We start from the raw sequence: 19,510 nt of genomic DNA, 5'->3' as shown, positions 1-19,510 counted from the left end.
TCTTTATAACAGACAAATTAACCATTTGATTCATTAGGAAGAAGCTGCAGGTCTTTGGTGTGTAAATTTGAACACAAACTGAGAAACCACTCTAGGAAGAAAAATAGGGTGAACTGAACGGAGGGTTAGAGGCGGTGATTTAAGGAAATACACACTGCAGCTTAACCTGGAAAACAGCTCCTTTTACCAGCACTTGTACAGGGGAAGGGAGATGTGTACGCTGTCTTCCACACCAACAGGCTGCACAGAATCTTCTCTCAATGTCACCTGTAATATTCCTGAACAGTTAAGCACAGAGAGAAGTAAACCATTCAGCAGACGTTGCAGGCCAAACAGCTGACTCCTGAGCTCAACATGCAAATAATAAGACCTGTCTTTTTGAGTAAAAGTCTTCTAACTAAAACAGCACCCAGCCGGAGTGACAGAATTGAGACTGGTATTGGAAATGCATTGCTAAAAAGCCTTCGAAACATCATTCCTGCTGCTGTGCCCCAACAGTACTGTTAGGATGGACAACCGAAACACACTCATGCCTGAAGAACTCACTCCCAATCCACAGCAGAAGGCAGGCGGCTCTTCCATCTGAGCAGCTACACTGCACTGTGTGTTTGCAAACCTACTTGAAGAACTACTCAGTTCTCCAACACTCGCTCATTTGAGACATTGCTTTCTCTATCCCCTCATGCCAATTAAATAATGAATCCTTTCAACAGCAATTTATAAAATATTAAAAACTTAAGTTTCACTTTTACCTTAAAGTTATCATAAAAAACAAACTAATTTGCAACAGAAGAAGGTCATAACTGCCTGAAAAGGAAACACAGCTCTGCTAAGACTTAAGAATTGGGGGAAAGAGGGCACAATTAAAGCCTTATACTAATAATATTAATAGACTTGCACTCTTTGTTCAACTCAAAACTAATACAAATGCAAATTTTCAGGAGGGAAGACTTACTACATAAATTAGTTTCAACAGAGGATCTCCAAGACCTTGCACCTCCTGGTCCTACGTACCCTGAAGGAGCTAAAAGCCTTTGTGAAGAAGTAAGCTGATTTTCTCTTTTAAAATTCTTTTTTTGGAATCATTAAAGTGATACAAGAAGAAGATGCCTCATACAACACTACGAAAGCTGCAAAGAGGTCCTTTCTGTCACGGAATCAGCGACATCACACTCCAAGAAACGTTTCTAAGCAATAACTTCCTTAGCTCCTGTTAATGATACTGCCTGGATCATTGGTACTGTAGCGTGTAAAAAGCCTCACACACCTTAAATTCTTTACTTTCACAACATACAAGTACGGCAGAGCACCTTGCTATTCCCACTGTACCAGGAATGTGCAATGAGGGAACATAAACACAACACTGTCTAGCTGGAAAACTATTTTCCAAGTATTTTCTCAGCACTCTTGCTCTTTTCTGTAACTCGCCTTTTGCCTGGTAACTTCAGTATTTGAATAAGTATCGCTCTGGTCTAGAGGTTCACCCTAAGTTACAGCACATACATCGTTACTGCCCATAGAATTTTCTGGCCAGGGTGAGCACCTCTAAATGCTTCAGAGATTGCATTTATTATAAGTCTTTCCAATAAGGACACGTGAAAATATATTAATAATCACAAAATTATTACAAAGTGCATTTAAGTAGACAAAATGAATTTGTAGTTGTATTTGCAAATCTACTCAGTCGCTCAGACTTCCACAGACGGGTTCAGACCCCTACTCCTGGAGAAGAAGGAATTGTACCCCAAACAGCCAAGGCACAACACAACAACCACCACGTGTGTGAGGTTACTCTCATCCTAACTTTAGCAGATCCACTATTGCAGGGTTTTTTCCCATCGACGTGTCACCATGTATTATTGCAGTAAATAGTTTAGAAAGAACACTTCCTGTTTGGGAAGAGGCAAACATCCATCCTTTCCACAAAGGAGCACAAAGACTCGGCTCAGACTTTAGGGACACTTCAAAAGCAGAAGCCTTGAAACCAACCAACCACCTATGTGTCAAATGTGCAGTCATCTCCAGTAGCTAAACTGTTTCTAAGAAATAGCTTAAGATTCTCCCCTGAAACACGCTGGATCCCTGTTGGATGAAATACCATTTCCCAAAAGTACTTGATGTCTCAAATGGTGCCAACACACCCCCTTCAGAGGCCCCCACTCCCTCTGCACGTCATCAGGGTCCTACTCCCCTCATAAATCTCCTTCAAGAGCCACCTCATCCTCCATCAGACCCAGCAGCCATCACTTCTCGCACACAGTTTTTATTCTGCACTTAATTCTTACCGACGTCATCCACACCTTTTTTTGGTGTGTAACACACCTTTTAAAGTCCAAACCAGAGAGAGGTGGCAATACTTTTTGTACAAAACGCTCCCATCTGTGCTTTCAGCTCATGAAGGCAGTCTCACTGTACAGAAACGTCTAACTGGAGACCCATTTTCCTCAAGCTTTTATTTTACATTCACAGTAAATGTGATGCTCAGCTATTTCTTTACCACACGAGCATCTCAGTCATTGCCTCAATGCCTGAATGCTGCTCGACAGCCACCCAATGTTGCGCTGCTTCTGGTGCACCAGCTCAGACACTGCCTTCTGGAGAGAGCACACCTGTTTGCTCTGCTAGGAAGGACACATGCAGTTCAGTGTAAAATCCCACACGAGCACCAACCGCCCTGCCCACCACCCTGCGAGGGAGGCGAGGGTTACTCCATCTTAGAGATGAAGGGACAGCCAGTGCAAGTGATTTGCCCGGAGAGGGGAATGCTGGGAGTGTTCCAGGCTCCATCCCGTGCCCACAACCCCTGCTGTGCCACAGAGAGATCGGGCCAGGGCCAGGGCCCTCTCCTGGAAAAGGGCTCATCCATGAAACTGCAGTGGAAGCCCAGGGTTTCCTGTTCTAAACTTGCTCCTGTGCACCCTAAAAGCCCCTAACATCATTCCCTGAATTTAAAATGCACCATATTTAGGCAGAAACAATTGTCTTTACAAACTATAGGGGATTTTTATTAATTGAGATCCTCAGAAAAATATCGGCAGAGTAGGAGAGGCTCCATAGTCTCCTCCTCTTGCTACCCTGTGGTTTAAGCCTCTTAGAGCCTTTTAAGACGGATTGAACCAGAGGCTGTTGTCCAACTTTGTCACATCCAATAATGTGCGAAAAGCCTGACATGGCTTTCAGGTGAACCCGAGCGGTTCCTCTGTACACGTCTCCGCTAAACAGCTCAGAAAGAGAGCAGAGCCACAGAGGAGCCGAGTCGCTGGGACTGCTCTCCAGGACTGCCCAAAGGAAATGGTACTCGAGTCAGAAATCAGAGTACGACAGCTTTCTCTGTGCAGCAGCCTTTGTGTATTTACAGGCAGTGAGAGTTCTTTACATTAGGATCCTTCTTTCCCAGCTCCCTGGCCAGTCCAAAAGGACCTGACTGGATTTCCTTACACCACAACGAGCTGTGTTTATGAAGCTGCTCTCTGCTCGCTACATACACCCTGGAAGAGGAAAAAAAATGATGGGGGGATGCATCTCATATCGTAGAATGAAGTTCACCGAAGCCAGATTTTACACAACATGACAACGCGCTAACGCCAAACTGACACAAATTCGCATCTATGCGTTCTGGCTTTAATGGGTTAATTAGCTTGGCTGGATACAAATTTTAATTATCTGAGTTTGACATTAATGTCCTTGGAGTGTTGTCTATAAGGATTTGGGGAACCATAGACATCATTTTAGTTACTTCTGGAAACTGTGTGTTACACTGGGATTTAAATAGTAAGAACAGACAAGAATAGCGAGAACAGGTTGATCTATTTTGGAAAGTCAGACTTTGCGAAAGAGGACAAATGGAGATGAAGCAGCAGCCTCGTCTACCTGGGTAGGTTCAGTTAGCCTTTGGGGGAGCCCTGGGGATACAGACAGGAGAGAAAGGCTGGAAAGCTGGGAAATCATCTCCTTTGAGGATAGGTGACTGGAAAGAAATTTTAGGTAAAGTACTTCGTTGAATTCCATATGAAATTGAGATTGAGAGTTAAGATCTCTTCAGCATCTAACAGTTTCTCAGTTGGAAGGTAACTGGTCTTAGGATGGTTCCCTACACAGGGAGAGTCCCTACAAGCCAGGACAATGACCTAACCTTCATTGCTGGCAGTGGCTCAGCTCCTACGGAGTGAGGAGACTCCACGGAAACGCAGGGCTGCCACCCTCCCATCTCGGATGCAGAGGAAAGTTACGTGGGGAACCAACAGCATTTTCCACACAACATCTTTGACCGGCAATTTCTAGCGCCATTGGGATTGACTCCCAAACACCAGAAGGACACCTCACGCGACCTGCAACAGGCCATGCTTCCAGGACCAAAGCCTGAAGGGCAGTATCTTGCCATCTAGTGCCCACACTCCACTCCAGAATTCCTTGGAGATGGAGAGCATTGCCCTGCAGAAGTACAGCGCTATTGTACAGTGACAAGTACTACAGGCTGAGTTACAGCATGCAACTTCAGTGCTTTACTTATTTTCTTGGTTTTGAGGGTCTGCATACGCAGATCAGTCATCTGAGGATTTTTAACTGAATTTCAATAACAATGTATTTAATCTACAACAAAATACTTTTTTAGCCAATAATTATCCAACAAACTATCACAGGTTACTTGAAACAGGCAAACCTGCAGTTCTGCAGAGAGCAGCACCTACCAAGAGCTATCCAAAACATCCTCCTATGTTATTCTGTTGCTTTCTATTCATTTTCATGGAGATGGATTTGTTTTTCAGATTCAAAAGAGAATCCTGATTGTTTTTCATATATCTGGATTTCAGCTCTCTTTGCACTTGCAACAACATAAATAAACTTATTCTTTGTACCAGCAACTGCATTGGTTCTTTAAATTCCACTGCAACCTCTTGTGAAAGCTTTGTACCTTGCCAAGACACCTTCATCCTGTTTTCCATGTTCCTTTGGTATCAAAATCAAAGTCATTTGGATTTTCTTCTGTAAAAGTGGTTAATTTGGATACAGGAACCATAAGTAAGTGCAAGGCACTTATCTTTGAGGTCCTCACACCTATGAAATTTGCTAGAATTCTATTAATACATTTAATTTCCTCCTAACCAAAGCAGAAGGCACTAGGACAACCCTTCTCTTGCCTAGTAAGAAGAAGGCAGAGGCTCCTTTAATCACTAGATGAAACTTACAGAGAGGTATCTTTACTTTCCTCCCCCGTGTTCTGAATAAAGCACTGGGACCACCGTCCTGGGAGAACCCAAACACCCCCTGGGAACTGCGGAGCAAATGTAGAGCACTTGGCACTCCTCCAGATCAGCTCCTGACTTAGCACAGGTAAGGAAGGACTTGAGGGAGGTTATCAGACTGGAAAGGGATAGAATCATGGAATCATAGAATGGGGTTTGGGCTGGAAGGGACCTCAAAGTCCATCCAGCTCCACGCCCTGCCATGGGCAGGGACAACTTCCACTGGATCCAGTTGGATCCCCATCCAACCTGGCCTTGAACACCTCCACGGATGGGGCAGCCATCATTGCTCTGGGCAACCTGGGCCAGTGCAAAGCACAGTAAAAACCCCTCAAAAGCAAAGAGAAAGAAGATTCTCCAGCATGCAGAAAAACAGTGGATTTTTTTTTAAATAAAGAAAAGCAACAGCTTGTTTTCTTTGTAAAAGAACCTGCAGGTTTGTTCTTTCCTCCAAAAAGGTGAGCAGGCAAGTTTGAGTTAGGTTCTTTGGAATATAAAAGAAGGTATTTTCACCCTTGGATGAAACACGAGACCCTCTCCAGGCCTTGCTCATTCACAGATGGAAATGGAAAGCCTCCCTATCATACAGTTTGGAGACAATATCCTTTTTTCTGGAAGTGCTGATAAGGACCAAATTCGAACTGGTCCTCATCCGCCTGGATCATCTTATTTATTAAAGACAATGGTATCATTTAAAGCCTGTGTACCAAGCTATCGGTCAATTTTGATTGACACAAATATTTGTACTAAAGGTTACCTACTGCAATTTACAGCTGGGTACGATCACAATGCTGTATGTTAATGTAATCAGTATTTTCATTTCATGAATTCATTTGCAGCCTGATACTGCAAGAGTATTCTTACATATAGTGAAGGCACGATTGCTAAATAGTTCAACAATTCTCCTCTAAGTGTTGGGGTTTTTTTTATCTGATAGGCTTTTAACACAATAAAACCACTCCTAGTTTTGTGTGCATGTTTTAATTCCCCACCTTTTAAAGTGTTTAGACACTCGGAATACCTAGCGTACTGAATTAATCCACAAATATTTACCAGAAAAATCTATTTAATTTCTTTCTATAGTAACTACCACAGGGACTATTGTAATGAAAAATTCCCCATCTTAAAGAATTAATGCGATTACTGATATACAGGAAAAATGTAATTTATATTATCACAAACACGTAAAAGATATAATCCCATATTCGCAAAAAGAATCTTTATTCCCTCTTTGAATCCTGAGACAATACAGTCTTGCCTTGAGGAGAACAGAAATATTATGAAGTACCTAAAGCAAGATAATTTTAAGAGAAAAAACTACAATTGCATTATTGTTGTGCTAAACTGTGACATACTTAAAAAGCTAATTTCTTCTATTATAATGGAATTTGGTGTGCACATCCTTTAATCTACTTCACTATTCCTGCACATTTTTACACACATACATACATGTGGAGTGTTTCCCATTATCTGTGCTCTCAGGATGAATAAACGGCAACTAATTTAAAACAATTACAAATATACTTGTGGAGTCCAAGTCCGTACATTTCACTTCGTACTTTTTCTAAGGACGGAATATGCAGGATGTCGCAAGAATGTGCAGCAAATGAGAGATCTGCTGCAACTCAAACATTATCCCAGAAGACACAATCAATATTTTATGAAAAAGTCACATCTGACGTGAGCAACTGTCCCAAATTTTACCGAATATACTTCAACCAAATATGATGCTGAACAGTTTACATCTAAATCAAAAGCTACACCAACACAGATGCATCCCCAAAACAGGGCTTTCCACAGACATGTCAGTTACCGTGCACTTACTCTTAAAATTCAGCACAGGCACCCTTCAATTATTCCTTTCAATTAAGTACATTTTAACCAAGAAATTAATCTGCTCTGGCTGGGCAGCTCTCTGTTCCACAGAAGCAAACATTTTTTTCACTGGTTCTCCTTTAAAACGCAAATTTAACAAAACTACGAAGACAAAAAGGATGACCTAATTAGCACTGAGCAATATTTAAAGCTTTTATATATAGTACACTCCTACTGCTACCCCTGATTGCCAGGGCTTTACCCTTCGCAATGTTGTTTGATTTATCTGGCACTGGGACTGCTTAAGCACGCAAATTCATCTTGCCCGTTCTTGCACACACCCCGTGTACAGAGAAGGAGTCCATCTGTCCAGGCCATTCTCTGTGAGCCCTGACCATGTGGACGTCAGGGTAGCAGTGCCCCCAAAGCCACCTGGGTCCCCTTCAACAGGTGGCCTCAGGCCAAGCTGGCACTAGCACAGGGAACTCCCCAGGACCAGCAAGAAGCAGCACTCAGGAATAAGCAAGTTATGGGAATCTCCCACTCGTTCCTACCCAAGAGCCAGTCCCACCAAAAATCCCCAAACCAGAGCCAACGTACTCCTGCTCCTCTCTGCTCAGGAGAGGGCAACACAAGCAATGTCTATTTAGTCTCTTATAATTCATGATTTCTGTGAAGCACTGAATTACTACTGCTACACTTAAGCTCATTTTCGTTATCTGAACTTATGAAAAAATACCCACTTAAATTAAACAGAGTAAAACTGGATAAAGAAATGCAGGTCAGTGAAGAAACAAACCACCAACACGCTGCCAGCCTTTGGTTCGGGCAGCAGCTTCAGCACGAGCCGTGCTTTGCTCTATTCAGACCCAGTTCCCAGCTATCTAAGCTTTCAGCACACCCCGGTCTCAGGCTCCGCTGCGTTAGGACCCTCCACAGGCATCTGGGACTGCACCAGTGAAACCCCTGCTGGAAGCACCCCCTCTTCCAGTCTGTGTCGCCTACGCACACAACTACTGCACAGAAGAAACGGATTATGCACTAAAAATCACATCAAGTGTTGTCAGTGTGATGACAACGCCCAGTACGCATCACCCTGCAAACCACAGAGCTCACAGAACGCCATGGAAATCTCAGCTCGCACCTCTGAAAATAACTGCAGAGCAACACACGGGGACTTTAAACTGATCCCCGTGGAACATCAGCCTTTCTGCCACAAGCGGCCAATTCACTTTAAAGAGCACCAGCCTACATTGGGTTTTTTCTGATTAGAAAAAACAAATGACATTTCCAATCCTCTCCCCAAAGCTGCCCTCATGTAGGGTGAAAATGTTTGAAAGGGTTCACGTCAGTTGTATTTTAAAGGAGAAAAGTATGTCTGTGAAAGAAATATATTTTTTTTTCCAAAATCATGTGTGCTAGCATGGGTTTTATAAACCAAACTGAAAATAGCCCTTTAAATAAAAAGTTTTGAGTGACTACCAGTGTTTTGGAGCCTCCCACTGGCAGCCATCACACAGCTGAAGTGAACTTTCAGCCGAATGGAGGGTTTCTATCTAGGCACCAACGATTATTTCGCTTTAAAAGAAAGGAATATTTCAGAGTTCTTATTTTAAATGCAATTTAAAAGATCACAAAGGAAAGAATCCAGCATTTACTGCGTGTCTCCCAGCAGACTACTTAATGTTCAAACATCTCCTGTGCAAAGGTCAAATGATTTCACTGAATGTAACAGTGACAAAAATATTCTGCAGCACTGAAAAAAATATCAAGTGATCAAAGGAAAAGAGATGGGCCCAAGATCTCGCAAGAATCACAATAAATAACGTAGATTCAGTTCAGTAAGAAAGAAAATTGCAAAGTTGTGTCAGGAGAAGCAGATTAAGAAAGACAACAGGTAAAATACAAATCACATGCTTTTGGTAACGTTCTTCATAAAGGAATGTTTTAAAGTAATACGGCAAATGAATTTTTACAAAAAAAAGAAACAAAACCTTTCTTACACAACTATTGCTTGCATAGAATTGAAAACACTGTATTCCAGTGAGGAAGCCACAAGGTATCTGCTGCAGGCAGACAACAAGGAGAGTTGGACTCCTAAACAAGGACCCAGGGCAAAGAGCTGTGTGTGACACAGGAGAGCAAAGCTGTGCAAGCACCCAGCAGGAGAAGAGCAAAATTCATCAAAATGCTTATCTGAAGCTAAAAGCAAAGGATAACAGGTACCGATTGATTTCCCATTCTATTGCACTTTTCCTTCCCAGACGTTTACATTCAATATTTCAGGCTCTCACTCTTTCCTACATCAAAAGGTTCCAAAGCGTGCCACGTACAGCCCTTGCTGGTGGTCCCGGCTCTTCAAAGCCAAGAACCCACCACCAACTACAAAGAGCTGGAACACAAATCAGGAACGGCCCATCCATCTCTGCAATCTGCTTTCACCCTAGAGGATTTGGTGGTCATCAATGCCATTTGATCCAGGGAATCTCTCCACACCAACGGATAGGAACATTGAGGGATGGAGGCAGAAACGCAGCTTAGTGGCAAGCGAGGCCAAAACCCAACACCGGGAGTAAAGCATGCGTAGAGTAGAAGAAAGCTGTAAAATTATATGGACCAAGGGGAAAAAAACAAAACAGGGGACAAGGCAGCAAAGAAGAGATGAGACAAGGGTATAGAATATATGGAATAAGGTAACTAAGAGCAGAAGTGCAAAGTCACGCCCACTTTCTGGAGGGGAATGCACATTAAAGAAAAGTGTAAGCGGGGTTTACGTTTGTTTTAGTTCTTCCTTCTTTACTTCTGTGTATAAACAAATCGTGACAGATCCTGTATGCTAACATTTGACATCAAAACCTGAATTTTGGTAACTTAAGCTGATGAATCATTAAAAAAAACCCTCTGGCTAGATGTTTAAAAAAAAGTTCAGGCATATCCAATAAAATACCAAGCACAGATGGAAAATAAGGTGCTAAATTGCTATCACATCTGAATGAGACTCTGTTAGTAAGCTCACAAAAAACAGAACAGGGTAGATGCTACTGATTTTATATATTAATAAAAGATACATCATTTTGACTATTAAATTATGTTCAGAAACATACATACGTTTTTTTCTGTGCTCCACCAGCTCAACAGCCTGCTTGGCTGAGCATTTTGAGAACCAGTTGTCCCCGAGCAGAACAGTAACCTCATTGGTGTGGACAAGCTTTCCAGGCATAAAGGCAAGAGGACCAAAAGGTACCTGTCAGAGGCACAGAAGGAACAGCTGAAAATCACCAGCAAAAATAAAGCCCAGACATTCAAGTCTTTTTAGGAAAAAAAATTAAAAAACATAATTAAAGAAATAAAAATTCTACTGCTGTTGTTCAATGACTAACCTCTCATACACATTCAAGTGACCAGATCCATTTGCATGTAGTATTGTACTTACAAAACCAAAAAAAGGGTAGTTAACTAGGAAACTCATTTTGTCACATAGAACTATAGTCTAGTTGAATGCTCACGTGGAAAACAAATTTATTTCATCCTAACACATAAGCCTTGATACCAGACATATTCTCTTAGGTGTGTTACCTATTTGGCACACAGAGTACGTCCCTTTCCTAAGGAAAGCAAGTTTAGCTTTGCTAGAATTTTTAGAATACTCCGATGGGCACGGTCAGCTCCAGTAGGAGCCGCTTTCCTCGCTATGGGCACTGCTAACAGTGAGTGCCTAGAAGCCTCGGCAGCAGTCGGTGGGGCTGCAGGATCACAGAAGGTGCTCTGTCTCACTTTGCTTTATCATTCACCAGCACACAGACCTCAACCTTCAAGCAGTGCTCACAGAGCATTGCCTGGCCTCCAAGGCCTCTCCAGGCACAGGAACAATTCAGAGAACCAGTCTAATTCAGGTAGGAGCACACTGGTGATAAAACACATTTTATAACTTGAAGAGAGGCTCCTTAAAACATGCAACTCTCTCTTTTAGAATCACAGGATCACTTAGGTTGGAAAAGACCTTTAAGATCATCAAATCCAATGGCAAACCCAGCACTGCCAACCCCACCACTAAACCATGTCCCTAAGCATCACATCCACACATCTTTTGAACACCTCCAGGGGTGGGGACTCCCTCGGTTCTCAGGGCAGCCTCTACCAGTGCTTGACAATCCTTTCAGGAAAGAATTTTTTCCCAATATGCAGTCAAACCCTTCACTGGCACAACTTGAGTCCATTTCCTCTCATCTTATCACCTGTGACTTGCAAGAAGAGACCAACACACATCTCACCACAGGTTGCTGCAGAGAGTGAAGAGGTTTCCCCTCAGCCTCTTCTTCTCCAGACTAAAAAAACCCACATCCCTCAGCCTCTCCCACAACCCCTGGGCTCCAGCTTCGTTCCCCTTCTCCATGCACTCCAGCCCCCCGTAGTGAGGGGCCCAAAACTGAGTATAGGATTCAGCCTCATCAGCATCAAGTAGAGGGGGACGATCTCTACCTTGGTCTTTTTGACACAGATCACAATGCATGGGACACTATTTTTACGACCCGCACCACCTTCCCCAGCCCACACTGGGCAGACAGTGCTTGGGCAAAGCGTATCACCAAGAATGAGCCCTGACCACCCCCATCCCTGCCTCCTGCACCAGCGTCTCAGCCCTGCTGCCACCCTCTGGGCTTCAACTGCAAAGGAAGTAGGAGACCAAAATAAAATTTAAGTTAAAATAGAGGCAGCAAAAAGCTAAGGACAGCAGCCAGCTCCAGAGGGAGGATTCTGTTTCCTTGGATCTGTTGCTGTTGATCAGAACAGATCTGTTTCCTGAGAATGCAATCTTGCCCAGCTTCCGTACCCAGGAGGGTACCAGCGCCTGCGACAGTTGCGCTGTAGGCAGGAGCCTGACGCTCAGACTCTGCAGAATCTATGTGCTTCTCCTACACACATACCCTTCCTGACTTGGTTTTCAAGTAGCAGACTGCACCATGTGCCTCTTCACCCTTCCCCCAGAAGGATGAAAGCAAAATTGAAAACACAGGAAAATATTTGGCTAACAGGATAGGAACTATTTATATACATTTAAAATAACAGATGTGAGTTCACATTGCTGATTTGACTATGAAGAAGCCCTATCCAACTCTTATAAAAGTAGGGGCTTTTCAATGCTTTGGAACCACACAATCTTTTTGCTTTACATCACGTGGCCACACGTGGTACAGGGACTGCACGCATAAAAACCAGCGCTGAATCATCGGCACAGGAGAGGGAAACACTCCCCTTTCCCACATGGCAGGCACACTCCAACGCCGTCTTACTAATGACCCAACTCTACATGCTGAGCCAGGCTGCCCAGGAAGAAAGCAGGCATGTGCTTTGTGCTGGAATTCCCCATTCCATTACTTACAGCACGACCCCCCCTCCCTTCACAGATCTCTCTTGAATTGGACCTGAGATGGGGGAGGAAAAAAAGGAAAGAGAGAAAAGCCAATCTGGTCAAAATCCTGCTGAGTACATGCCAACAGGGTGAAGTTAAGCCAGGGAGCTGCACAGTGGTTAGGGAAGATTCAAAGCATCAGGAAAGATCACTATGTCAATGTGATGACCGGTGAAACAAAAATTAGCAGCACCTTTTTATGAAAAAAATCAATGTTCTAAGGTTTATTTCCATGAATCAGGAAATACTATGGCCACTTTCTTCTCAGGAAATTACTAAGTACAGTAATTTGGTCATAATTACAGTTTTCTATACAAGAGATTCACATATCAGACATGTCAGGGTTTGTGTTCACATTATGTCATCAGTTCAGATTTTTCAGTGGCATTGTAATTTGTAACAGATTTCAGAGAAGAGAGAAAGAACCAGAAGCCAAGGTTCAATTACTACCACAGTAAATGTAACCTTACCAAGCACAACGTGGCCACGCGAAGAAGAACACCTCGCTGCCGAGCACACACCCCAATACTGGCAGTTTGGTCCCGCATTCTCGGGAGAACTCTATGGCTTACATACCATGATATCGTAGGACAGCTTGTCGGGCAACGTACGGAGTCGTTCCTGAAGAGCATCATAATCACTCTCCACCTTCTTCCTGTTGACAAATTCAAGGGGATTCACTTTCATATCTCATGCAGAGAGTTCATATTTTTCTGCTAGTAATTTAACAACACAAAAAAAACCCAGAGAAACAAATTATTCTAAACACATGCAGTTGATGGAATTTAAGGCCTTTGTTTGAGCTGACAAATAGGCAAAATTTTCATTAATTCTGATTTTCCTGTGAATTTTGTGTTCCCACTAAGAGTGAACGCTCCTGAGAGCAACTTGACCACCAAGATTCTCTTACATCTGCAGTCACCTGGACAATCCAGGTGAGGAACACCCCTTCTGCTGCTTCTCTACTCACAGCATAAGGAGGCTCACGCTCCACACTGCTGCCCAGGACAGAAATCGCTCGGTGAACTCAGTCAAATTATTCCCATGGGGGGACACCTGGCTCTTCAGAGGACTCTGTGAGATCCAGCATTTCAATTGCTATGGGGAATGCAAGAGAAGCAACTATACTTCTTCTAAAAAGCCCTCTTTTGAGAAGACAGTTTTAAATACTTAAATCCGGCTGGAAGAAGTCTTAATGGACTACTGCCACTCTGCAGATGGTCAGAAATCAGCCCCGCATGAAGAAGCTGGCATATAAATGTCAGGTTTGATGACATTGTTTACTTGTACTTCCAAATAGTAAACATATATATGGCGGTAAATTCTGCAATAAAAGGCAACTGGCAGCATGGAGCAGTGCACTTAAAAAGGCTGACCCAAGATGCAAATCACAGGCTTTCCAACGATGATTCAGGAAAGCAATCTATAAATGTGCTGAAAAATAAACATCATAGTTGATAACACAACTCTCAAAATATTATCATTGATTTTCTAAGATTCATAAGCAAAGTGAAATCTTCTTCAGCGTATGGTATGAAAAATTATCTGATACTCCCATGTTTTGACTCATTTGCTTCCATGCCTGAACTTCGCTGGTCCTGAAGAAGAGAATGTAGGGTTTTATGCCACTAGGACATCAAAACCATATTCCACGCTTACTGCTGCTTTGGTTGGACAGCAGACTTCCCACCTCAAAGCTGGAACATAATTCACTCTCTTCAGAGGCGAAGGCTGAACTCGTGAATCTGAACAGAACTCACTGAGATGTTTTGGGAGCGGAACCAAAGCAATTAGGACTTGGTGTCACCACCAAGTAATGATCAGTTACTTAATGATATTTACAGAACCCAGCCTTTGCCTCCAGAGCTCCATATTAGAGAAGCAGACACAGAGGCACTCCAGCTACCCAATGAAGAACAAATGTGATCCCCAAGCCAAAGTCCTAGCCTGTGGCTCAAACGCAAAGGAGAAGAATGGTAGAAAAAAAGCCACCATTCTTAGCAGGACTAAACATTCCCATTGTTTCATAGGTGAAAGTCACTCAACATTTCTTCATTCAGCTGAAAAGACACTTCCTTCATGGTTTGAGTGCTACGAATCGCTGCGTCCAGTGGCAACTGCTTGCTACGGGAGCTCTGCATTCCCGAGCAAAGGATGTTCCTCTTCCCATGGGATCACTACCCTTTGCTGACCAAACCTTCACCCTGGGAAACTCTAGAAGTGCGGACACATCTTGAACTGGACCATTAAGATAAAGAAAATTAAAATCAATTTGTTTAATTAATTGCTCCGAAAGAGCACTACTTAAGGAAGGAAGCTGACCTCACACCTCCCCTGCAGCTGCCGGTCACGCCAGCTCGGGGCTGCGCTGGTGCCATGCTCAGGCCCCATATGAAATGATGAATCAAAGCCAACAGGGAAGGTGAATACTGTGACTCCTCCAGCTATCAACATGTCCCTATAAAGGGAAATGCATGTTGAGACGTTTAATCCCACACCAGACCCATTACTGGACTCATGGCTTCAGACATACACTTCAAGAAGTGTACTAAAACATAAAACAGAAAATAGTTTAATGGAAATACATTGAAGTTGAGCATTTTAAACTCCCATTGTTTTACACCCAATTCTATTTAACATCCCCTGTGTCAGTTACTACTTAAAAAGCCTAACATGAACAAATCACTAAGTTGAACTGAGTACTCTGCCCTTGCACAATCAGGGCATGAAATTTTAAATAATTTTTTATAAAGCCAAGCTGTATGGATGCTGTATAAACAGACATTAGCAAGTTGGGTTTCCCTTTTGACAGTTTGTGCTCCAAGACCCGAAGCTCACATGGCCACTGCCAGAGTTTGCTTAAAAGCAAACACAGGAGGAGCTCCTCCTGCCACTGCCAACGCTCCCACCCTCTCCACCAACCTCAGCAGGCTTTAGAAGAAAAAAAAAAAGGACCACAACTCCCCAAACTTTAAAAAAAAATCTGTTTGAATTTTAAGGTTTTCTGACAAGTGGTTTATTTCTGGGAAATTCTGTACACACGGAGTTTCACCTGGGACCAAACCAGCAGGGTCGTTGCAAAGCTCCCGAGAAAGGACACGTACCGGGGAAATTGCGCCTGAGTCCCCCACAATGGCACCAGCAGGCACTGCAAGAATGTTTCCCTCACTGAAAAGTAATGCAGTCTCTGAATTTTAAACATAAATGAAACATACTGGGTTTAGATTATTTCTGCGAGCCAACAGTCGGAATTGAATACAATGATGTGTACAGATCGCCTGGGTTTTTCTCTCCTATCCAGGGCTTGCAGCCTACGCGCATTTAAACTGAAAACATTTGATACGCGCTAAATATAAATTATTTGCTTGGAGATCTTTCAGGCATGAAGAAAGAGCCTCTTAAAATAAATTTAAAATATTATATGCTTGATGGTGTATAACCAAAAGTTTAATCTTGCCACTAAAGGGGCAGTTGCTGCAATTCTGCAATAACCCTGCAGACAATAATCAAGACGGCTCCTGTTGTTCTCTCGGTAAAATCATGGTAAACACAGCATGGATGTATTCTAATTTGATATCTCTAAGATCAACTGCTATATCTCACAGTAACTCATAATACAAGACTTCATTCACCATTAAATGTACATTTCCCTCAGATGCCACACAAAACTACTATTTACTAAGCATGTTTTCTATTAACCAAGGATTACACACAGGGAAACAAGAGCCCAGAGATACGGTTTTTACTAACAGATCATTTCTTTCCAAACATTACAAACATGATTTACTGGGGGGAAAAAACAGGCAAACATGACTTTCACATTGTTTTAGTCCATCTCGGGAGTGGGGGAGCCAAACTCCCCTACTTGCTCCATAGTTAGAAAGAAAAGGTTACTCAGGGAAAAAAGACAGATGAGGTGGGTATTTGAGCCAGAAGTATGAACACTGGGACTCAGTGTGTTTGCGATTTAAAGTAATGAGAGCAGTGGAAAACATACACATTTTCAAGAGAGTGCACTGCAATAATGCTGAGCTCTCACCGCCTGTCAGCCCCAAACCAGGCTTGGAGGGTCCGGCTATCGCGAGAGTAAATAGCAGTGCTTCTCTACAACAGAACAAGGTTACTCATCAGTATTTTAGGCAGGGAATCAAACATTTTTCACTTACCAGTGCTGGATCTTCTCTTGGCAGCTAGTGACCACCTGTCATTGAAACAGAGAACTCATGAAACATAGGGCTAAGCACAGGCTGCACAGTCATTGCATCAGAGACCACAGCAGCCGCTTTGCAGGGTGGCTGGGGTCTCATACAGTTTTATTTGTCAGCGCAAAGGCATGCGAACGGGAGTTCAGAAGCTGCACATTTCATCACATGCTAACGCAGACCAATAACCACAGGAAAAATGACAGCTTCTCAATCCACACTCGGGCACCACACCTGCTCCATAACCATCAGGGGACACACAGTACAGGTAGGCAGCAGTTTGTGCAGCCTGGAGATCTATTTGCAGTGTTACATGCTTGCAGAGTAAGAAAACAACATTATATATAGACAAGCTATAGGCATATATATATTTTACAACAAGACATCAACGTAACCTCCATACTCCTTCATTAGAAACAAACACAACTCCCAACCCCTCAGCACCAAAGCATTTTATCCTTTGTCAGGACATCGACCCACGTTTCCACCGGCCGTCTCAATCTGAGAAAGTACACACTAAGTTTGTGATGTCTAAAAACTACAATATTTGACCCCACTACTGGCTGCTGCCTTTTCTTCTGTTCTTTCTGGATGTCAAAAAGAGAGAAAGTTTAAATCTGAATATTTCACTTATTTCTTTACGCCAGAGGCTTTCCCAAGATTTCCAAAATAATTCACAAAGTCCGTTGTTAAAATGAAATACTTTATCTGCATTTGTGTAGACTCTGTGATACAGCAAACAGAGAAGATGCTGAAACCTGTGACCTTCTCTGCCACCATTACGTGGAGATATTGTCTTTCAAAACATATTCTGATTTCTGAATAACAGTTACCAAAAGTATAACACAAACAATTTCATTAAATTATTTGAAATGTGATGAAGCCAGGAGGCAATTAGATCTGTCTAGACATCGCCTCCATGTAAGAATTTTCTAGATTTTTTTTATTTTTTATAAATCTCATTTCTCCTATAGCCAAAAAAAGTCTACCATTGGAGAGCAATTAATGAGAGAATTTGCAGAGAAAACAATAACACACATTCCAGTACTGCTGAAATCACTAGAGCAGATAATTCTTTTTTTTTTTTCCCCGAACAACAGAATGGAAGATTATTTTTTTTCATTCACATATGTGCAGCTATCGCAGAATGGAGCTCGGGCCCTGCGCCTTCTACTCACACGGGAGCAAAAAAACTGGGGCTACTTTGTGAGCTAATAATTCTTTAAGCAGAGTAAAGTACTAACTGACAAGGACCAGCTCTGCACTTGCGGTTACGCTATTTCATAACCCGCCAGGAAACTCCAGTAGGTCACTCATCCTGCGAAAGCCAAGTTTAAATCCAGCATTTGCTCTGAACTCCATAAATCAAACTCCTTCGTGTGCAAGCTAACTATTTTCAAGTTTCAGAATAACCGTACAGACTGGTGTAGGACACCAGCTGCAGGACCTAGTTCCCCCAGTGACTGCCAAGCCCTTTCTAGCGGTGAGGTTTCTGTGGAAGGTGGGTTCCCTCAGCTCCGTCCAGGCACGCGGAGCCACCACCACCGAGCAGCAGAGCCGAAGCCCGTCCCAGCAGCATCCTGAACACAGCAACCGAGGAGAACACAACAAAACCCAGCACACAAACACGTCCATGGAATCCTTTAGGAAAAGTCCCAGTTTAATTGCCCCTTGCAGACAGGGATGGAAAAAGGCAGGAAGCCTCCCATCCCCAGGACACGACTTCCCATGCATGAAGTGAGCTGAAAGCGAAAAAAGAAAAGCCCTGCAACCCGCGAGAGCCGCGTGTTCATTAACCTCTACATGATAATCCTTTCGGAGCTGCATATTAACTAGTTACATATTCATAATCATCTACATTATTTAAAGGACCTTTTATGAACACTTCCAGGCTGTATCCATTAGCTGCAATGTTAAAGGTCACAGAAGATAGTCTACTTAATGTTTCCAGCAAGCTTTTTTAATTAGTAAATATGTAAATTGGGCACATATGTTTTAAAAACCAGTCCATCAGTAAAACAGTACAGGGCGTATGCTGCTCCCAGCGCCCTTTATCCAGTAAAAAAAAAAAAAAAAAGAGAAGAAAAATCAATATCACCAATCCATTTTAATTTAATTCTTCTTCTTCGATATAATCTCTCTGGAAGGGCTACTAAAGGGCAGAACCAACCACGAAGCTCTGCGTTTCAGTGGCCAACACAAAACGAGACCTGTTAAAACCTACCACCTTAAAACCGGCTCAGGCTGCATGTCGGAATCTGAACTCTATTAAAACTATACAGAGAATAAATATTGCAGCCTAGAAGGAGATCAATTATGCACATGTCCTTTATTAGGTCAGCCCCACTGTTTCGATAACAACTGCTTTTAACACAGCAAAGCAATAAATAGATAGATATATAAACAAATCTCTGATTCTTCACCTTTGATCAAACATGGGAAAATCATTAGTCCATCGTCCACAGATAATTTATATCTGGAGTTACAATTAAAGAATGGAAACTCCTTGCAGGGTAAATTAACGAACCAGTTTGTTTGTTCCCTGCAGTTCAACCTGCCTGGACTCCTAGTGCCACCAACTCCGCATTACTCTTAAGAGGAAGTAGTATCAATAAATTCTGAATTCTCCCCCTTTAGGCAGAAAAATGTACGTGTTTGTGACCGCACGCAGTTACCAGTGGCTCATCTGCATGCTAAAACAGTGATTAAACTGCTCCTGCAGCAAACTTAATATTACTTTATCATGGGTCTGGCTATTAAAACAGGATCCACTGGCAGAAAACACATCATATATCCTTAAAAGAAAACAAATTGGCAAATATTTTGTTCCCTTCCTCCAG

At 42.7% G+C, this 19,510-nt stretch overlaps 1 protein-coding gene across 2 annotated transcripts in view; it reads right to left on the bottom strand.

Annotated features, from left to right (window-relative positions):
* URI1 (URI1 prefoldin like chaperone) overlaps positions 1-19,510 on the bottom strand; it is a 40,459-nt gene that overhangs the window by 13,123 nt on the left and 7,826 nt on the right. For both annotated transcript variants that reach the window (XM_054079109.1, XM_054079108.1), the window contains exons 2-4: positions 16,635-16,669; positions 13,045-13,123; positions 10,167-10,302 (exon numbers count right to left, since the gene is read on the bottom strand). In XM_054079109.1, the coding sequence (XP_053935084.1) occupies positions 10,167-10,302; positions 13,045-13,123; positions 16,635-16,669 (250 nt within the window). The remainder of the gene's footprint in view (positions 1-10,166; positions 10,303-13,044; positions 13,124-16,634; positions 16,670-19,510) is intronic.

This window comes from Cuculus canorus, chromosome 13, assembly GCF_017976375.1.
Source record: "Cuculus canorus isolate bCucCan1 chromosome 13, bCucCan1.pri, whole genome shotgun sequence".
Classification (NCBI taxonomy): Eukaryota; Metazoa; Chordata; class Aves; order Cuculiformes; family Cuculidae; genus Cuculus; species Cuculus canorus.
The sequence above is the reverse complement of the archived record's forward strand: the minus strand, read 5'-3'. Positions and strand labels throughout refer to the sequence as shown.